The following is a 22468-nucleotide window of genomic DNA, read 5'->3' as shown; positions in this document are numbered from 1 at the left end:
TCAACAGCACACCATTAGGCTAGGGAGACACTGCATTCCACTTCAGCTCTTGCATAACACAGCACAGAATGTCCATAAGGGCACATGCTTCCAATCCCAGGTTCTCTGGCATGCCCGGATTCCCCTGTTGCCTCTTCTCTTGATAACAGATGTCGCTACTCGGAGGTTTAATTTTAAAACTTTTTTTAAGTAATTTTTTGTTACATTTATTTATTTATTTATTTATTGAGAGAGAGAGAGAGAGAGAGAGAGAGAGAGAGAGAGAATGAGGGGTGGGGGCAGAGAGAGAGGAAGAGAGAGAGAATCCCAACCAGGCTCCGGACCATCAGTGCAGACCCTGATGTGGGGCTTGAACTCACGAACCATGAGATCATGGCCCGAGCTGAAACCAAGAGTTGGACGCTTAACCAACTGAGCCACCCAGATGCCCCCCCCTTTTTTTTTTAAAGAAAACTTTTTTTAAGTAATTTTTTGTTTATTTATTTATATATTTTGAGAGAGAGAGAGAGAGAGTCGGAGGTTTATTTTTAAGTAAAAGGTGACAATTTCATGCTGAAGAGGTTACCTATGTTATGACTTCAGCCATCTATTTTGGGGTAACAGTCCCATTACTGTTTAACATGTCCTCATTGTTTTCTGTCAGCCAGTCAGCTTTCCTTTGCTGTTCATGTACATCGTTCTGCATGCATACACAGAAAGACTCCTCGCATCAAGTTGAAGAGCAGACTGGAGGGTTGAAAGAGACCTTGGAGGGACACATTCATCTTTTTCCAGTGCCAGACCCCTTTGAGACTCTGATGGCAGCAAGGGACATCCCCTTAAGAAGAGCACCCACAGTGACATTTTTTCATAAGCAGATTTTTCTATAATATTAGGAGACCCACAGATCTGCTAAAGCCCAATTCTTGACCAGGCTCACAGTCCCTGATTTGGAGGAAGCCCAGTCCTATGGGGTCTGCCCTCCAGGTAGGCTCCATGTCTACTCAGTGCATTCCCTCAAGGGATAACTTATCTTTGGGTACCTATTGTGAGTGATGGGATGTTAGCCACCTTGGGGAGCTGCTGAACACTTGGTCCTTTCCAATCATTGGTCCTGGTGCTTTGTTGCTTTCCCTTGGGGAAAAAAATAATTCACCTCTCATTTCTTTTTTCTTTTTTAACATTTATTTGTTTTGAGGGAGAGAAAGAGATGCGGGGGTGGGGGAGAGAGTCCCAGCAGTCTCTGCTCTGTCAGTGCAGAGCCCGAAGTGGGGCTCGATCTCACACACAGCGAGGTCATGGCCTGTGCTGAAATCAGGAGTCGCCTCCTTAACAACTGCCCCACCCAGATGATCCCTCATCTCTCATTTCTATCTAGAAACAAGTCTCTGTGTGTCCTCTGGATCAGAGGATGGTCCTCCCTTTCAACACCATCTCATCCTCCCTTTGACTGGGTCATTCCTGTACATAGAAGACTTTGCTCTATAAGCTATCAAAAGGAATACAACAAAAGCTGACTAGCCCTACTTAGCAGCTACTCCTTCTCTCCCTTCCTTTTCACAGAACAGCTTCTCTCCAAGGTCTGTGTGTGGTTAGCACCTCCACCCGCTCACACCCCAGCACACTGCACCTGATTCTCTGCGGTGTGGACACATGTGGTGTTCCGTTCCAGGTGTCTGCTTGGCTAGCCAGGGTCCCAGGATCCAACCAAACACTAACCTAGGAGTCGCTGGGAGGTGGTGACCATCTGCAGTCACTGGGCTTTGGGGAAAGGAGAGTATTCTTGATGTCTGGGTGGGCCAGATTCAGTCGGTCGAAAGATTTTAAGATCAGAACTGAGGTTTCCCTGAGGAAGAAGACATTCTACCTGTACAGTGTAGCTTCAGGTCCTGCCCGAGTTTCGTCCTCCCCTTCCTGACAGCCTGCCCTGCAGATGAATTTCGGACTTGCCTGGGCGGCCCCCACACTCATGTAAGCAGTTCCGTGTAGTCTCTGTATCTGTATCTGTATCTGTATCTGTATCTGTATCTGTATCTGTATCTGTATCTGTGTCTGTATTTGTATCTGTATCTGTATCTATTTGTATCTGTATCTATCTATCTATCTATCTATCTATCTATCTATCTATCTGCATACCTATCTATCTATCATCTAATGCAAAACACCCCACAGAAACTACTTCAGCAAAGACCACCAGTGAAGAACTCCACATCACCAAATCCAGTGGTCACTTCCCTTTTCTCACCTCACTCAACCTCTCAGTAGTATTTGGTTCAGTTACCTATTTCTACCTTTTAAAAACCTGGTTTTCCCTTCTGGCTCACCAGCTACCTGTGCTCAATCTCAGGGCTCTGTCTCAGAACTTCTTTCCATCTACACCCCAAGCCCATCTGAATTTACAGAGTCCCATGAATTTAAACACTGTGGATACGCTGATCGTCTTCACATCTGTATCTCATGGCCTGACCTCTAGAATTATATAGGCAATATGCTAGGTATGTCCTCGTGAAAGTCTAAATTGAATAGAGCAGAAATACAACTCCTGATTACCATTCCCCAAACACCTGTTCACATCTCCCCAAACTCAGTAAATGGCACCACGGTTTGTTCACCTGCTAGAGCAAAAGCCCAGAAAGCAGTCTTGAGTCCTCCTTTCCCATAACTGGCACTCCCGTGCAACTTATTTAAGTTCACAGTAGCTGCATCAGCTGTCTCCTCCAAAACGTGCCCTAAATCCACATATTTCTGCCTTCCGGAGCTGCAGCCTCTGTCTCTTCTCCCCCAGTGTATTTAAATCACCTTCCAGCTGGAGTTCCTGCTCTATGCCCCAGTCTCCCCAAACCTATTTGGGAGGCAGTAGCCAAAGTGATTCTTATAAATATTATAGAGAATTGCATCATTCCCCTGCATACTTCACTTAAAATAAAATTGAGACTCCTTTCCAGCAAGTAGAATTTCTTATTGGAGGTTCCTTGCCAACCTCTTCAAATTCCTTTTAGTTCTTCCAGCCCTTAGAGGCCATCTTGCTATTCCTGGAACATGCCAGGCTTTTTCTACCACAGGGCCTTTGTACTTTCTGTTCCCTAGGCACAGAACAGCTCTTCCAAGAATTTACAGAGTTACTTCCTTTAGCCAGTGCAATTCCAATTCTGATGCCACCTCTTCAGAGAAGTCCACTTTTCTTAAAATGTTATTTATTTATTTTGAGAGAGAGAGGAGAGAACACATGTGCATGAGTGGGGGAGGGGCAGAGAGAGAGGGAGAGAGAGAGAATCCAAAGTAGGCTCCACTCTGTCGGTATAAAGCCCTATGTGGGGGCTCAGTCTCAGGAATCATGAGATCATAGCCTGAGCAGAAATCAAGAGTCAGACGCTTAACTGACTGAGCCACCCAAGTGCCCCCAGAGAAGTCCACTTTAATTGCCCTTCTAAAGTCTCCTGCCCTACTTCCTGTGTATCAGCTGTTATCCCCTGGCTATATGCCGTGCCTTTATTTTCTTCGTGGTTCCTCTCACAAAACAGAATCTTGTTTGTTTGTTTTGTTTACTTGTTTGTTGTTTGCCTCTCCAAAGCCCTGCACCACAATGTAAGTGCCATGAGAATAGGCACCTTATCTATTAAGTCTCAGGACCTAATAGGCAGAATAGGTATTTAGGAATGAATGGATACATATATCAGTCCAGTCTCAGCATGGGCAACCATGTAATTCACCTGAAATTACTTGCTGTTAATAACACCCATTGTAGTTTCTAGGGAACTGTTTTTCTCCCCACACCATGGGCTCATAAACCTTTTTTGTCAAAAAGCCATTTGAGTATGTTGCTAAAGATTGGTGGAAAACTAACAGTTCTATAATTTCTTAAGACTTAAAGTTTTAACTGTTTTGGAAATATCTGCATATTCATTCATTCATTCATTCATTCACTCATTCACTCATTTATTCCTTCAGTTGACAACTTTATTGAGCAATTAAGATACATCACATACACCACGCATCATGCAAAGCCCTGAGGGATATAAGAAATAAACAAGACCTTTCTGTGAACTTTAATGAGTCCTGTAGTTTTTTTTTTCTTTGAAGTGCTTTTGTACGATTGCATTTCATTAATTAATTCTTCAATTGTTTCTTTGACATATGTCTCCCGACTGGACTCTCTGCTTTGAAAAGGCAGTCACTGCACCTGTCAAGTACCCCCACGCCCATCGCAATGCTGGGTTCTTGGTATTCTTTCAGTATTTGTCAAATGATTGACATTGCTGATAGTCAGAGAGGGTGTAACAAGCATGTAAATAAAAACCTGCCACAAAATACGGTGAGTGCCTCATAGGAATCCGCAAAGGGGACCCGGGGGCGGGGGGGGAAGAGGACAAAGTAAGCCAGTGCTACTGTTGGTATCAGAAAGATTGCAGAGGGGCGCCTGGGTGGCGCAGTCGGTTAAGCGTCCGACTTCAGCCAGGTCACGATCTCGCGGTCCGGGAGTTCGAGCCCCGCGTCAGGCTCTGGGCTGATGGCTCAGAGCCTGGAGCCTGTTTCTGATTCTGTGTCTCCCTCTCTCTCTCTGCCCCTCCTCCGTTCATGCTCTGTCTCTCTCTGTCCCAAAAAAATAAATAAACGTTGAAAAAAAAAAAAATTAAAAAAAAAAAAAAAAAAAAAAAAAAAAAAAGAAAGATTGCAGAGATACCAGCCACCTGAGCTAGGTCTCAGAAGTTGAGTAGTGACTTGCCCGGCAGAGGGGATCTCCAGGAAGCAGGAGGGGTGAGCACAGAGGGGAAACTGGGGTAGAGCTGCGGGATTTTGCTGCTTAGTGCACAAGACGCAAGGGCAGGAAGGTAGGAAACAGAGCCACTTGCCTCTCTCTGCTCCCGCATTTCCCTACTGTAACTTAAAAAACTTCATCTGGCCTGCAGGAGGAAAGATATTTATAGTAAGAGATAGCCCTTCCTCTTCTCTAACCTCTCCTGGGCTTCACTTCCTTCCTAATAAAGTCTAGCCTTTCCAGTTTGAAAAGCTCTCTCCTTGTTGGAGGAGTCAAAGCAGGCTGCCTTTCAGTGTCTTCCAGTCATCCCTCAACATTGCAGAGTCGGCCCCAGCTGGAGGCTCTTGTTTTGTTCCCTTTTGCTTTCTTTGAGCCTCTTTCTTCTTCTTCCTCCAAACCCGGCTTGAAAATCCCGTGCCCTGTACACTTCTTCTGCAGACCCCAGTCACGTGATCCTCTGATTTGTCCCTCCTCTTATCTCAGCCAGCATTTCAGCAGCTGTAGTGGCCGTCTCCCTGCTTCCAGGACCTTCTGGACAGGAGAACTGGCTCACCCTTCAAGGGCTCCTCACAGCCTTTGGCGGAGCTCAGAGTTCTCCACCCCTCTCATTTGCCATATCCCCATATTCAGCTTCCGCTGTGTGTACATGCACGGCTCCCGGCACAGACCTGGGCTTCTCTCCAGATTGCACGTTTTCATTCTTGCAGCTGCCTTTTCCCGAAAAATCCTCTTTCTCCTTCATTAGGTTTTCTCTCTTGATTGCCCTTCACCAGCCAGATCAGGTATCACCTGCTTTTGAAATCTTTTTGCCTCCTAGACCTTGCCATGTGGCCCCCTTTTAGGTTTTATGTTTCAATTCTAGGTTTCATCTTGTTAAATTAAAGTTACCTGGGGCTTCCCCACCAGTCTGTCACCAATCTGTTCTATAGGGTGGAATCATGTCCTACCTCTCAGCTACCTGGGACCTAGATTGGTGTCTGACAGCTGCTGTGTGTTCCGTGAATATTTAACGTGCAATTAATTTTTAGATGTAGATGCTGGCATCGTTGTTCATTTTTGAAAGTGTTTATTACATTTTTAAAAATTGCAGTACTCCTTCTAATGAAGGCCTTTCCCTTACCTTTTTATTTTTTAACGTTTATTCATTTTTTGATAGAGACAGAGCGTGAGTGGGGCGGGGGGGGCAGAGAGAGAGAGGGAGACACAGAATCCGAAGCAGGCTCCAGGCTCTGAGCTGTCATCACAGAACCTGGCATGGGGCTTGAACTCACGGACTGTGAGATCACGACCTGAGCTGAAGTCGGACACCTAACCCACTGAGCTACACAGGCGTCCCTCTCTTGCCTTTTGTAAGTAATGAAATTATGAGCTTATGAGAATCTTCCTTCCACATGGGTGTCTTTCATACCTTACACTTTTTCCTCGTTGAATAATTGAGATTATCTGTGGTTGCAGTTCCCAGATCGATTTGTGTTTGGAGCCTCCTTAAGGCTATTCTGGTATATTCTTTTTTTTTTTTTTAATTTTTTTTTCAACGTTTATTTATTTTTTGGGGGACAGAAAGAGACAGAGCATGAACGGGGGAGGGGCAGAGAGAGAGGGAGACACAGAATCGGAAACAGGCTCCAGGCTCTGAGCCATCAGCCCAGAGCCTGACGCGGGGCTCGAACTCACGGACCGCGAGATCGTGACCTGGCTGAAGTCGGACGCTTAACCGACTGCGCCCCTGGTATATTCTGTCTTAAAATCTCTAGAAGTAAAAGCATATCTCCATTTTCCCTAAGTATTTATGTTTTTAACATCTTTTCTTCTTGATTGTTTTCATTCTCTTTTATTAATTCCACAGTGACCGTCTCATTTTACTGACGTCCCCACTGCTTTCGTGTTACCAGTGCTGTCTTTTTAGTCATGGTCATGATGAAGTTCAGAGCAATAGATTCCCTTTGTGTGCTCAGATAGGAACGGGTGAACAAATGGCCTGTTATTAAACACGTGAACCTTCCAGCAAACCCTGCTGACGTCTTTGAGTCTCTTGTTTCCTCATCCTCAAATCACAGTGGTAATTACTTTAAAGACTACTGTGTCACCTTTGAGTTACTGTGTATAAACATAAAGCAGAGTATGTAGCAAACAGTTTGTGTTTAGTAACTGACAGCTAGTACTAAAGTAGGTGTGTATCCATAGAGGAACACCCTGTATTGCCAGGACATGTTGCTTTTTGGGGAAACATTAACCAACCACATCCTCTGTCAGAGAAGGGGCCTCTCCCAGATTCAGATGTGTTCTGCTGGTGCTTCTGCTGCTGTCATGGGGCTCTGGGATCTCCGCTCTCTGCCTCCTTCCGGTTCTCTCTCTCTCTCTCTCTCTGCCCAAGAGTAGGATCCAATATGGTCTTCCATGGCATTCTGCCAAGACTACAATCCAAGTTCTTCTTTTCGGATTGCTTCTGCTGAATGATTTCACGAAGTGAATAATTCCCTGGTGAACCAAGAAGATAATTTTACCGTGCTGACAGCTAATCTGAACGAGTTATAACCACTTCTTGCTGTGTGTTGAGTTCGTGATGGCTATGACACATCTTCCATGTATGCATCCACACTTGCTAGATTCTCATTATGTTCTCATAAGAGTTCTTGAATACCTCCTCTATTACCATGTTTCCTCTTGTGTCACCACTGTTGTCAACTGGGGGTGCCTGGGTTTTTAAGTTTTGTGGGGATGTTTTCTCTCTCTGACCAGTTTTCAGGTTGATTAGTTTTTGGCCAAACACGTTCATGCGGTGACCCAAGTAAATAAAGGACGTGGGTCCTCCTACATCACTGAGTTGGTAGCGTAAAGATGCACACTTGAAGTAAAGATGTCAGTGTAGAATTGGGAAAAATAATTCATCTCCTGTAGAGACTACAAAAGAAGAAATAGGGAAATGGGGACCACCATTCTTCATTGTGATTAATGGCGACTCTTTCTGGGAGAGGGAGCCAGTATCTTTGCTATTGGTGGCAACCATTCCATCATTCAGTTATGATTTCCATTAGAAATTCCACTGTCATCATCAACATACCCCTTCCCCACTGTCATTTAATATGCACATTACAGTACAATACACTCCAAGACTCGACAGCCTTTCTTCTTTCTTTCTTTCTTTCTTTCTTTCTTTCTTTCTTTCTTTCTTTCTTTCTTTCTTTCTTTCTTTCTCTCTTTATTTCTTAATATAATTTATTGTCAAACAAGCTACATACAGTTTATACACTGTGCTCTTGGCTTCAGGAATAGCTTACCGACAACACCCAGTGCTCATCCCAACAAATGCCCTCCCCAATGCCCATCATCCATTTTCCCCACCTCCTGACCCCCCCCGACCCATCAACCCTCAATTTGTTCTCTGTACTTCAGAGTCTCTTATGGTTTGCCTCCCTCTCTGTTTGTAATTATTTTGTTCCTTCCCTTCCCCCATGTCTTTCAAATAGGAAGTACTCCTCCTATGTACTGTACAAGGACAGATTGAAATTTATTATTTTTTAATGTTTATTTATTTATTTTGAGAGAGAGGGAGAGCATGAACAAGGGAGGGACAGAGAGAGGGAGACAGAGAGGAAATCCCAAGTAGGCTTTGCACTGTCAGTGTAGAACCCAACATGGGACTCCATCCTAGGACCGTCAGATCACAGCCTGAGCCAAAATCTAGAGTGGGACACATGACTCCCAAGGTTCCCTTCCGACTGACTGAAATATATAAAGATGAAGTGTCTTTTAGATAAGTTAAGTGATTTTCATCCTGAGCCAAATATCTCTTCTGAGCTCTAAAACTACATATGCATTTGCCTGATTGATATCTCAATTTCATTATGTCATAAATAGCTCAAATTTCACATGTCCCAAAGGGAACTCTTAAAATCAACCCTCCAACCACATTCAGTTTCATCTGCCTGTGGACCTCCTCATCTCAGTAGACAATACCAGGTGCCCAAATCAGCCGTGGGAAACTTTCTTTCAATCTGCCCTCTCCCTTATTTCCCATAGCAAATCCATCAACAAGTTCTATCGGTATGACTTCCCAATCCATCCCCAATATGCCCATTTCTTTTCATCCTCACAGTCACCAGCCTCATTTAGTTACTTCTTGTATCACTGGATTTTTAATTCAGCAACCCACTTTCACTCTTTTTCTTTTTGGCTTTTTCTTCTTTTCCGTTATCTTCACTACAGTCAGCAGGATTGTCATAGAATACAGAGTTGAGCCCCTTCCTGCTGCACACTTTTCCCTGGCTTCTGCTTGCACGGAACACAACCAAAGCCCTGTGCACCCTGTACATGAAGAACAGGCACCAGGGGACCTGGCCTTCACCTGCCTCACTGGCTTCACCGCTCTGTGGTGTCCCTCCCTACCTGGGCTCAAGCCCTAGTGACTTCTGTTCTGTGGTCTCTCATGCCATGCTGCCTCCTTCCTATCTCAGGGCCCTTGAATGGGCTGATCACTCTGTCTGGAGGGCTCCCCCTCCGCACCGCCTCTGCCTTCTTTAGGTCAACTCTTTTTTTTTTTTTTAATTTTTATTTATTTTTGAGACAGAGAGAGAGAGAGAGACAGACAGAGCATGAGTGGGGGAGGGGCAGAGAGAGAAGGAGACACTGAATCTGAAGCAGGCTCCAGGCTCTGAGCTGTCAGCACAGAGCCCCACACAGGGCTTGAACCCACGAACCATGAGATCATAACCTGAGCTCAAGTCAGATGCTTAACCGACTGAGCCATCCAAGTGCCCCTTTAGCTCAACTCTTCAATTATCTCAGCTTTATTATAACTTTCTCAGAGAGGTGCCAATTGATTCCCAATTCAAATAAAGTTACCCTTCCATTTTTTTTTATCTTAACACATACCATTCTTTTATTTCAAAGCATTGATCTCTGCCTCAGTCTGTTTGGGTTGTTATAACAGAAAACCAAAGACTGGGTAGCTTATAAACAGCAGACATTTATTTCTCACAGTTTTGGAGGTTGGAAAGTCCAAGATCAAGGCACAGCAAATTTGGTGTCTGGGGAGGGCTCACTTCCTGTTTCATAGATTTCCATCTTCTCATGGTGTTCTTACCTGGCAGAAGGGACAAGGGAACTCGGTGAGTCTCTTTCATAGGAACATTAATCCCATTGATCTTGTCTCCTTTCCCAAAGCCCACCTCCAAATACCATCACACTGGGGAGTAGGTTTCAACATATGAATTTTTGGGATATACAACATTCAGCGTATAGAATGAACACATGTGTACACACACACACACACACACACACACAGTAAGAGAGAAATAGAGATAGATCAATATAGATATCTAGTAGCTATTTAAATGTGTATTTCATTGTGAGCTACCTATCTCACTATTTCAGGCTCTATAACATCAAGGAGCATATCTACTTTCATACCTAGTTCATAGTGCAAAAAGAGGCTCATTTCAATTAATAGCTATTAAATTTGTTGAATGAACAACTTCCTCAAAGTGGCACAGCCCGTGGCCTTCTGAGACAGGCTTTGAACCCAGTTCTGTACTGTTCTTATATTCGTGGGCTTTTTACTATGTGTCTGAAAGCATTTAGTCGTATGACATGGGAAAATCTTACTGGAAAGCATTCTGTTCAGCTTTCTGATACCCGTATTATTGGTTTATTCCCAAAGCCCAATGTGAGCAACCTTCAGTTCCTGAGCATAGGAAGGTGTCCAGGAACAGAGTGTGGCTACTGCCCCGTCCAGTAGCTCCTTACCTCTTTGTCCCTTACCTGTATTCTCAAACCTAACCCTCCATAAAAATCACCTGGGGGATATTCTGTTTCTAAATACTAAGTCATAATCTCTGGGTAGAGAGCCCAGCATAAGCATTTTTTTTTTTTTGCTGTTCCTAGGTGGTGGTCATATGGAGCCAGAGTTTAAAACCGTTTTCTCAAGCTCCTCTCCTAGCTATAGCTATGAGAGTCATTTCATTCTTAGTTTACACTGTCTACGTTTTCATGTCTGTGATTGCAAATCTTAAGGATTTTAAATGGAATGTAAACACTATTATAGGCCATATATAGTCACGTTAACACACGGGCATACTCACCACCAGAGATGCAAAGCCAGCTTTCTCACCTACTGGTTGTATAATCCTGGACAATCTCGGGTCTTCTGTGGACGCAGCTTCCTTTTTAGTGAAAACACAGGTAATAATAGTGCTTGTTTCACATAGGCAAATTGGTTGAAACAGCGTTTGGCATAAGATAAGCCTTGAGAAAGGGTTAGCTCTGACCATCATTATCTTCGGCTGTTATTTAAGCTGGTCACCACACTTCTCCCCATTTTTCTTTTCCCAGCTTATTCAGGACCACATTCCACCTGCACCTCAAAGGAAGAAGGTGAACTTTTTTACATACCAGTTCCTGAAAGGTTCCAACACCTTCATCAGGCCCATCTGGAGACTTTAGGTTAAGGGGACTTCTGTCTGGGGGCTTCTATTTGAATTCCTTTCACTATGGGAAGCTAATTTTAAAAAGTACTATAAATTCTGATAAGGCATCATGATCTGCCACACTTCCCAATCTCATTAAAACTTACAACCGTGTTAGTATACCTTAAGTTGCCTCCTTTCCACACAGAAAAAGACTTTGCCCCTACTTGGTTAATTATTGCCAAGTGGTGACGTCCAAAATTGATCAGCCTCAGAGCTGAAGTCACATTCTCTTTCCCCAAATAAATCTCTTTGTCATCCCAGCTTCAGCTGCCCTCTTTGTTGTTCCCATCATCTGGGGCCATTTGTCATACATGGTAGAGGCTGAAAAACTGTAAATTTCATCTATGGCATGTTAAGGTCCATATCACAGGGGACTTTAAGAGGCTAGGTTTATAGCTATTTAAACCCTAGAGGAGCAGAGGACATGATGACAGCAGTCAGGCCTCAGGGCTTGGAGACCCCAGTGTGAGCTTTGAATCCTGCTTTAGAAATCATAGATAGCATTTTATAGCCAGAAATACCTCCACAATCACTCATTGCAATTTCTTCAGTCTATTGATGAGGAAATCAGGGCCCAGAAGGGTCTTAAAATTGAGTTAGTCAACTTCTTCCCTTCCCTTTTTTTTCTCTTTTTTTTTTTCTCATAGTTCACAGAAGAATAACAAAAAAAGAAACTCTTCTATGAAGACACAAATATACATGTACATGTGCAGTGAGAACATATTAACTAAAAAACACTGTGGTATTCTCTCATAGGTCAGCATTTCTGATGAATCTGAAATAACAGTTATTATTGATTGAGGTTCTTAAAACTACTTCAGTAGGCAACACATATGACTCACTAGTCCCCTCTCTGCTAGGCTTTGGAGATATAGAAATATATAGGACAATATGAACTCAGGAGTTTTAGTAGTTTAAAAAAAAAAAGCAGACATAGAGCGCCTGCGTGGCTCAGTCGGTTAAGCATCTGACTTCAGCACAGGTCGTGCTCTCTGGTTCATGGCGTTCGAGCCCCACGTCAGGCTCTGTGCTGACAGCTCAGAGCCTGGAGCCTGCTTCGGATTCTCTCTCTCTCTCTCTCTCTCTCTCTCTCTCTCTCTCTCTCTGTCTCTCTTTCTCTCTTCCTCCTCTCCTGCTCATGCTCTCTCTCTCTCTCTCTCAAAAATAAAACATTAATATTAAAAAAATAAAATAAATGAAAAAGGCTGACAGATTCTTATAAATGTGGGGTTAAGGAAGCGAGGTGTTTTGTAAGGCCAGAAAAGGAGGGGAAATCCACAGCTAACCATTTTTCCTGATGAATTGATGTTTGTCTGCCTGCTCTGTGCTTTGACTGACTATATGGCTCTGATTCCTGTTACCCTTATGCTAATGGGTATGATTTTAAAGGAGCCTTAGGAGGCAAAATGGACTGATATTTAGATCAGCCACTTTCCGCAGCCGTGGACTTCCTCACAAAGGCCAAGGCCTTGCCCCCTATAGTTTGCGTTACATTTACTCTCTGTTGAAATGGTCACTGGAGTGACTTCTTCACTGATGGTACTCAGCTAGAATCATTAACAAGGGGTATTCAGTTTCTCCCCCCAAATGAAACCATGGTCAATCTTTTTTAAGACAAAAATACCGGGTCCCCTGGGCGGCTCAGTCAGTTTGGCGTCTGACTCTTGGCTGCGGCTCAGGCCACCATCTCACGGTTTCATGAGTGTGAGCTCCGCCTCAGGCTCGGTGCCGGTGGTGTGGAGCCTGCTTGGGATTCTCTCTCTCTCTCTCTCTCTCTCTCTCTCTCTCTCTCTCTGCCCCTATCCCACTCACACTGTCCCTGTCTCTCAAAAATAAATAAACTGTAAAAAAAATAAAAGAAAAAGAAAAAAAATACCCATTAGTTTTACGGTGGGAAATTACAGCTGTTTTCTCCAATGTTGACCCTCCTACTTAAATGACGCTCATTGTTCGAACTCCCTTTCACGGGGAACGTTTGTGCATTGCGGCTGAAGGTTACTGGTGATCTGGAAGGCAAGCAGACAGTTCATAACTGTGTTATGCTACTTGCACACCAAAGGCTGCCTGCTCAGGACTGGGCTTTGCCTTGATGCCTCCTTCTGCGGACTTGTGAATAAGATTTGTGAAACAGTACCCCTTTAACAAAACCTTCTGTTAACCTGTCACGCCTTAGTGGTTGTCACCTGCCACTTCCCGTGGTCTGCCCTGTACCTTTTTCCTTGGGGTGACCCAGTCCTGGGCCATACTTTTGTGACAACAGTTTAGTTGTCCAACGCTCCCCTTCCATCCCACATATGTCTACTTGGGCTGAAAGTTAAACAGACTGTAATTATGCTTCCCTTTATCACCTCCTACTCCACCAGAGTGATTCATTGGCTGGGTGTTCGTGTCACTGTGTCTGTGTCCCCGGATGGAACGACCCATGTCTCAATCATCTGCATCTCATAGCTCAGCATAGTGACCAAAAAGAGTACAAAATAGGCCCAAGATCTGCCAGTGGACTTAAGAATAAACAGCCAAAGCATCTCTACTGTTTATAGCATTCCTTAAAGTGAGTACATTATTTGGGTATAATTCTTCGTAGCTCGTGAACAGTCCAGTTGAGCTACAAACTTCAAGTGTGTTCAGAGATGTCTATGTGTCTAAGATATCCAAAAATCCCTGGGCGTTTTAAGAAGGCAAGTCTGACTGTCAGAGCTAAAAATTCTATCTGCTAAAGTTAGGGTTGAAATTCAAAGTTTTTTGTTTGTTTGTTTGTTTTTGGGTTTTTTTGGTACTCCGGCTGTTTTTTATGTTGTCTTCTTGAGATCCATTCTGTGCTTTCCCTGCTGTCTATCGTACATAGAAATGTCAGAAGTTCCGTGAGGAAAGCGCTTCTTAGGGATTGTCAGTGCTAACTTTGGAAACTGACATTGCTTTCATAGTTCATCTGAGGTTATCATTAGCTTCTGATAAGGCCTGGCAAAGTCGGGATTGGTAGAGGATCTGTGTAAGTGCGAGCCGACTGTGGAAACCTTTGTGCTTTGCGGATTGCTAGCCAAAGCCCCCGAGTCCTCGGTGCAAGCATATGGTCTGAATAATAATCATTTTTCTTATATAATGTATCATAAGATAAGCTTCAACCTGTGATTGTATTGAAAATCATGTTTGCTGTGAACAGCCAAAGAGTCTGAGTGGGACTAATTGTCTCAGGGTGAATCGATGGTGTCTCCTGTCAGCTTTGAGCTTGGGCTTCTGTGTCTATGAGAAAACAGACTCTGTGTCCTGGGCCCACACCAGCATCCTTCTCAGCTCACTTGGGGATTTGAGCTTGGAATCTTTAATTCAGTGGAGCCCTTTTTTTAGCTGGTTTGTTGACAAGCTACCAACATCCATCAAATATGCCAGAGTATGCCTCCAGAACTCTGTCTTTCTCAGAAAACAAGCTCTGACAGCTGGGTCAGCAATTATGGGCCCAGTGGGAAATCGGCCAGTGCTGGCATTTCTCAGTACCGCTGGGATGGAGGGGAGTATGTGCTGGTTTTATCTTGACCTAAAAGGACAGCTTTGTGGGCTGTAGGACCTACCTGCCCATATCCTGCACCTTTTTGGGTCCCCACATGGGCTCTCCTTCATATTCTGGAGAAATCTGCCAATGTATAACCACCTTAACGGGCCACAAATTGAATGGAATTAAATTCACAGTAACGAGATCCTAAAAATTGATTTTGAGAGAGAGGAAGATTGTCCACTATGGGAACTAAATATCTAACAGCTGTCTTCTCTGCAAGAAGAAATTGGGGAACACCGCTGGGGAGGGGCGGGACGGGTAGCCAGGACTGGAATGTGGGCTGACCAAAGAATACAGTGGAGTTTATCACTGTCTTCCTGTGCTGAACATGGGTGCTCACATGTGTTGAGGGAGGTCAACAAATTTTGAATATAAGAATGTCTTACTGAAGTGAGACCACAGAAATATACTAAGAAAGGGGGTTTGAGCTTAGTGGAGATAGTGAGGGTGGGGAAGGCATTCCACGTCTACCCTAAAAAAAGCCTCTCAGAAGTTTGTGTGGTTTCCCTGGTCCTCTTAGGAACAACACTGCTCTGAGCGAAAAAAGAAGTACAACAGAGTGGGGACACCAGGGAAATTCACATCAACTTTTAAGGAAAAGAAAACTTCCTATTTAACATTATCTTCCTTTTCAAGTTTATTTATTTATTTTGAGAGAGAGAGAAAGAGAGAGCAGGGGAGGGGCAGAGAGAGAGAGAGAGGGGAGGGAGAATCCCACACACCATGAGATCAATCCCAATGTGGGGCTAGATCCCACACACCATGAGATCATTACCTGAGCCAAAATCAAGAGTTGGACGCTTACCCACCCTGAGCCAGCCGGGAGTCCCATCCTTATCTCCCTTTTAAATTGGCATCTCCTTTCTTGTATTCACATTCCCACACACATACATACTCTCTAGAGCATGATTCATTCTCCTTGTACAAAGTCATGTACATTCTCCTTGGACATGAGATGTAAGTTTTGTTGTATCTTCACACCCACCCATTTTTTCAGAGGAAACATTGATGGTTTCCGGGTCACACAACTTATTACCATGTGTATGCCTTTGGGCAAGGTACATAATCTTTCTGTGTTTTGGCTTCCCCATGTTACACATAGGGAAAAATATGGACGTTGCAGTGCTGTTGAGAACGTTAAATCAGGCAATATGTCCTAATTTGCTCCTTTTTTTCCCCTAGAGAATGGATTACTTCATCCACAGTAAGAAATTTCTATGGGTGGCTTAGAGAGGCTGTGATAAAGGACACAAAAGATATATTTAGTTTTGTCAGTTATTTTCTTGGTGCTCTTAAAACTATATTCTGAGGTGATTACATACTTTTCCACCTGCCAGTAGGGGCCTATCTCTACCCATTAAGCACCTTGCAACACACTTCATTTTCCTTCACTTCCCTTCCCTTTCCTTCTCTTCTCTTCTCTTCTCTTCTCTTCTCTTCTCTTCTCTTCTCTTCTCTTCTCTTCTCTTCTCTTCTCTTCTCTTCTCTTCTTTCTCTTCTCCTTTCCCTTCCCTTCCCTTCCCTTCTCTTCCCTTCCCTTCCCTTCCCCTCCCTTCCCTCCTCCCTTCTCTTCTCCTCTCCTCTCCTCTCCTCCCCTCTCCTCCCCTCTCCTCTCCCCTCCTTTCCTTTTTTTTTTCTTTTTCTTGGTATTTTTAAAAAGATTCTTCTTTCAGTTGCTTGTAAAACATGAATGAAGGTGTTCATGTCTGTAACCAGACCCTATGCCACAAATTAAATCCTGAAAGTACTGAATGAGAGAATCAGGACAATGTGATTACAATAATAAACAAAGAGAGAAAAGCAGTGTATTACAGAATTGTTTTTCTTCACAACCACAATTTAAAAATATTTTCATTTTTCTGTAAACTTTTCTTTTTCTATTTAACTTCCTGTTTCTTCTTCTGAGAAATGGTTGACACATTTTACGTGTGACTCCATATTTCAAGAGGTTCAGTGTGTTTGCCTGAAGTCTCTTGGATTGTCAAAGTGTCTTTCTCATTAGTCATTGGTGGCCTTGGGTGGAAAGCCTCCACTCTGCACCAGGCCAAGTCTGTCTTTCTAGAGGGGGCCTTTCACCTCTGCGCTGGCGAGCATGTGTCTGCAGGGAAAGCACTTGTCACATCCCAGGTGGCTGAGCATGTACTTCCAGGGAAATTAACCCTCTGAGTGTGAATGGGTAGCCAGACTCTTAAATGGTGGGGACAGGTAACATGACAGGAAGTTAAGGGACAATCGGCAGTAATACCTTTGAGCATGGTTTCCTTACTGGGCCCCTAAGTCATTTCACAAGTGTTTCTGGACAGCATAATGTCCTGGGCCCAATGCTGGGCTCTGAGTCAATGAGGTGGTTAATACACATCTGGCCCCTGCCCTCATGGGATGCTCTGTCATGCTGGAAACAACCAAGTGTCAAATACCATTTGGGAGGCGCATTGCGAAGGAAAACTCGCTAATCCCTAACCCGTTATGGAATGGCCAAGCACCTGCCTGACAGCTGGAAATGAGAGTGTCAGTGAGACAGGGGTGGACCTCGTGTAAGTGCTCAGCACATGCAGAGTGGGTAAAGTCAGGTGGGGCAGGTTGGAATCCCGGCTCTGCCCCTTGCTAACTTCATACTTCTGCACCTCTTTGAACCACAGTTTCTTCACTTGTAAAACTGGAACCCAAATAGTAGGTTCCTCATAGGCTGATTGAAATCAAGATCACATAAATCTATATCTGTATCTGTATAGATATAGATATAGATATAGATATGGATATAGATATACATATAGATACAGATATAGATATAGATATAGATACAGATACAGTTATAGATATACATGACATCACAGGGCTCATGGCGTGTGCTCTCTACGTATCCAGACTACCCCCCACGTTGCACATGCATGTACGTTGAAAGTACATTGTGCATACAGTGGAGTCAGGGTTGGGGAAGGAAGTCAAAGATGAGGTGGGAAAGCAGGAAGGCCAGATCACAGGAAGTCTCAGAGACAGAATTTAATTCTCAGTGTAAAGGGAGTTCACTGAAGGGCTTCAGTGAAGGTGATGGGTAATGTTACTTATGTTTTATGAAGATGAGAGAATGGGTCAGAGGGAAGTAGCAAACGTACAATCAGGGACGGCAGTTACAAGGCTATTTTAAGACTATGAAGGTGATGATGTAGGCTTGAATGCATACCTGCTCAGTGTGATATGACAGATACTGAATCAACTGTGTTCTTTGGATCGTCTTCATACCATGCACAAATCTTTACCACTGTAAGTAATGCCTTTGGATTAATGATGGATGAGATGAGGGGTGTGAGATACTGACTCTTCATTTCCAGGTACGGTTTATGGAATTCTCATGACGACTTTGTAGGGTAGGCTTTGCTTAGCCCTGTTGTACAGATAAGAAGACTGAAGCTCAAAGACATCACTTGAGTTGCCTCAAGTCTTCCAGCTTATAAATGGCAAGACCATAATTGAAACCCAGGACTGTTAGACTTCCAACAATATTTGTTGTTTTTGTTCCTGTCGATTGCCTCTGTCTCCTTTAGGTTTCGTGGCAATAGGGAGATGTGTTTTCTTGGAGGTAACCTAGGTCATCAACACTTATATCACCAAATTAGTTACTAGATTAGCCAGACATTAGAGGGAACATAATGCAGGTCATAAGTGCTGTGATGGATCAGGAGGGAGGGGAGTAGGCCCGTGGAGTGGAGAGAGTTCCTGTGTACTTCAAGCTGAGACACAGGGCACAAGGTGTGTCTGTGAAGTAATAACACACTCCCTGTTTACTCATGAAAGCATTTTTCCCACACCCACAGACAATAGAGTGTTTCAGCTTTCTGTTCCCATAACGCTGGGTATACTCTCTATTAGAGCTCGTAATAGCCCATACTAGTGTGGCTGTCCATAAATAGTATGTGTTGTATCAATTCACTCAACAGCAGGCTCCTAAGGACCCAGTTTCTTACCCAGAGTCTGGTGCAGTGACAGAGGGGGACAATTGGAAGAGAGTATGGATTCATAATGTATGCACCCAGCACTCATGAAGAATTGCAAATAGAGTGTGAGAAGCTGGGGCAAACTTGGCATCCCCTGGGCAGTAATCCATTGATTCAAAAAATGGAAAAATGGAATAGCACCATTTTGGGTGAGAAAGTGGAGTGTGACCCACCAGATTGGACTCGTTAGGAACTCAGGTCCCTCCAGTCATTCCAATCTTATTAATACCCCTACTACCTATCATTGATGTAACGCAATGTGTCAGACATGATGGCATCACTTTGTACGTATTGTCACTTTATATGTATTAGCACATTTAACTCTTACTGCAGTCTTCTCTGAAGAATGTTAAGTACCCCATTTTACAGAGGAGGAAATCAAGTCTCAGAGAGATAGAGTTGCCCAAGGTGACTCAGCTAGCAAGCTATGACTATCATTGTTTAAAATCCATGACCTTATCTACGCATGGACTCATTACAATATAACTGATGACATATTGTTGTCTGTGGCCTCCATTTGCTTTGGATAGGAGTCCAGTTCAGGGGACAGGTGTAGGGGTAGCGATGGGTGGTATGGGAAGGGTCTAAGGGAGGTGGGAATTGATGAAAACCTCTGTAGCTGAAGTATTTCTTTCTAGGGTCTAAGGAGTCCTCAGCAACCTTTTGGTTTGAATCACTTTGTTCCTTAGGAATAAATTGCTAAATTGCATCTTAAAACTAATTACAGTAAAAGTATGATTTCACTTTTACTTTCATTTCATAATTTTGGCTTTACAAAGAATGTTTCTAGATCCTTGGCCAAAATAATATACTTAATTTATCATTGTGTATACTCAAGCCGAGCATTTTAATTGCTTGATGAATAATGAAAAATTGAGTTTTTATGAGTGCTTGGTTTCAAATAAGACCAATCCCACCCCTTCCATACACCATTCACCACTGTCCCACCCACATAAGATGGTAAATAATGAATCTGTTTCAAGTTATATTAAATAGTCTTGAATTTTTTCTATTGTAAAAGTAATAAGTGTTCGTTGTAAAAGTTTTTGTAATTAAAAAAAATAGGAAAACTAATGTGAAAATAACATAGAACACCTCCCAAGTAGAGTCTCTATTAACTTATTTTTAAGGACTTACTTTTTTAAAGAGTGGTTTTAGATTCACAGCAAAATTAGGTATGCAGATTTCCCACATACCGCCTGCTTCCACATATACAGATCCTCCCCTGTTGTCAGCATTCCCTGCCAGAATGGTAAATTTACTACAATTGGTGAACCTACCGTCCCCATAATTTTGCCTTTTCTAGAACATCATACCGTTGGAATCATACAGTAGCCTTTTCAGATTGGCATATTTCACTTGGTAATACACATTTAAATTTCTTTCATGTCTTTTCATGGCTTGCTAGCTCATTTCTTTTTAGTGCTGAATAATATTCCACTGTCTCGATATACCAGTTTATTTATACATCCACCTACTGAAGGACATCTTGGTGGCTTCCAAGATTTGGCAATTATGAATAAAGCTGCTATAAACATCCATGTGCAGATTTTTGCATGAACATAAGTTTTCAACTCCTTTGTGTAAATACCAAGCAGTGAGGCTGCTGGGTAGTGTGATGAGAGTATGTTTAGTTTTATAAGAAGCCACCAAATTGTCTTCCAAAGCAGCTGTACCATTTTGCATTCCTACCACAAATGAATGAGAGTTCCTGTCACTTCACATCCTCACCAGCATTTCTTGTTGTCAGTGTTCAGTATCTCATTCTTGTTTTAATTTGCCTTTTCTTAATGACACATGATGTGGAGCATCTTTTCATATACTTACTTGTCATTTCTATAATTTCTTTGGGGAGGTGAGAATCCCTGTTAACATTTTGACATACAATTTTCAGATATGTTTATACATATCTACAAAGTGAGTTGATTTAAATCACGATCTTTCTCTTGACTTTCTCTTCTTTGCTTTAACAATAGTAATTGAACACTTTTTATATATAAAAACTAAAACGAGAGCTATCACTGACACAGGATAAGTCAGGGATTGTAAGGGTGCCATATATTTGTCTTCCCTATACAAACAGCAAGTTTTCCTTTACCGCATATTCTTTTCCACTGAACTCAGAGGAGACCTCACAATATTTTTCAACACAGGTTCTAAGAAGACAGTACTATTCAGTTAACTGTGGAATGATAGACTGTATTTTTCCGTCTCTAACCTTGAACCTGAAATGAGGAGGTCAAGTGGCTCCAGATATTGGAAACACATTGATAATGAAGATCAATCATGAGAGATTATTACTACCAGGCACCTGACACTGTAGAGCCTGATGTAGGTACTTATGGTATTCTCACCCTGTGCCCTCAAGCAAAATACGACATATCACTAATGAGGGGTTTTACTTCCAGGCTACAAATCAGTTCACTTTGATTCAGTGTGTGATGCTTGCTTATAAATGAATAATCCCCATTGAGTCTAATTAAGTTGAGCCTAGTCTATATGCTTCCTGTTGAGATGGGACCTTCCCAATGTCAAGAACATTCCTATAACTTGGACAACTAAGATGGGAAGCAGGAAGAGCAATTATGAGGATATTAACTGATCTCTCTCTCTCTCTTTCTCTCTCTCTGCCCAGAGTCAGATGTCGCTGACTTTGATGGCCGAAGCTCCCTTCTGTACAGGTTCAATCAGAAGCTGATGAGCACTCTCAAAGATGTGATCTCTCTGAAATTCAAGAGCATGCAAGGAGATGGGGTCCTGTTCCATGGAGAAGGTCAACGTGGAGACCACATCACTCTGGAGCTCCAGAAGGGGAGGCTCGCCCTACACCTCAACTTGGGTAGGGTCAGGCTTTGCTCCTTTCTATGTAGAGATAGGAGGAACTCCATTTTGTAGTGGGTCACAGTTCCTTATTGCCCAGGTGTATCAGGTGAAAATTGCTGGAGCTCAGTGTAAGTGGTGTTTTCCCCTTTTACATGTCAGAGAAGAAAAAATTACCATTTTGTGAAATAGTTAAGCTGTACATAGCATTCTTTGAAACAAGATAGTATTGGCAAGTAGGGAGCTCTACAAGTTCATTGCTATCATGTATCTATGTATCTATGTATCTATCTATCATCTATCTATCTTTTTTAGTAATAGAATTTAATTTGAGCACATTTAACACACATGAACATATATTTTTTTTAAACTGAGTTGAATCCTCAGCAGCTTTTTTTTAAGTTTATTTATTTTTGAGACAGAGAGAGACAGCATGAATGGGGGAGGGGCAGAGAGAGAGGGAGACACAGAATCAGAAGCAGGCTCCAGGCTCTGAGCCATCAGCCCAGACCCCGATGCAGGGCTTGAAATCATGGACCGCGAGATCGTGACCTGAGCTGAAGTCAGACACTTAACCGACTGAGCCACCCAGGCGCCCCCATGAACATATATTTTAATGAAGCTTGCTCATAATCTATTCTGATTGGTATATTTATGACCAATCATAAATTGGTAAATTTATGAAAGTTGAATCCCAAGAGAAAAATAGAGAAGACACATTTTAATTTATTTGGTTTCTTTCTTCTCTCTCTCTCTCTCTCTCTCTCTTTCGTTTGTTCTTTCTTTATCTTTCTGTTTTTCTGTCCTTTTTCTGGTTGAAGGGAGATAGAGGGTTATATGTATAGTGGGAAAGTCTAAGTTTCTAGGCAAACACAGTTTCCTTCAAGTGCCCTGGTTGTGCCAG

General features: G+C 43.0%; 1 protein-coding gene and 1 long non-coding RNA gene across 6 annotated transcripts in view; one reads left to right on the top strand and one right to left on the bottom strand.

The window, feature by feature from the left end:
- The window catches only part of CNTNAP5 (contactin associated protein family member 5), an 805732-nt gene that overhangs the window by 349819 nt on the left and 433445 nt on the right, over positions 1 to 22468 (top strand). For all 5 annotated transcript variants that reach the window (XM_011285200.4, XM_011285199.4, XM_045033599.1 and 2 more), the window contains one exon: positions 21380 to 21583. In XM_011285200.4, the coding sequence (XP_011283502.3) occupies positions 21380 to 21583 (204 nt within the window). The remainder of the gene's footprint in view (positions 1 to 21379; positions 21584 to 22468) is intronic.
- On the bottom strand, positions 9682 to 11347 carry LOC109502624. The gene is made up of 3 exons (XR_002161349.3): positions 11126 to 11347; positions 10816 to 10896; positions 9682 to 9818 (listed from the first exon to the last, which is right to left on the bottom strand). It is a non-coding gene; the product is annotated as an uncharacterized LOC109502624 (long non-coding RNA).

Source organism: Felis catus, chromosome C1 (genome assembly GCF_018350175.1).
Source record: "Felis catus isolate Fca126 chromosome C1, F.catus_Fca126_mat1.0, whole genome shotgun sequence".
Lineage (NCBI taxonomy): Eukaryota > Metazoa > Chordata > Mammalia > Carnivora > Felidae > Felis > Felis catus.
This window is presented reverse-complemented; position numbering and strand designations above follow the sequence as displayed.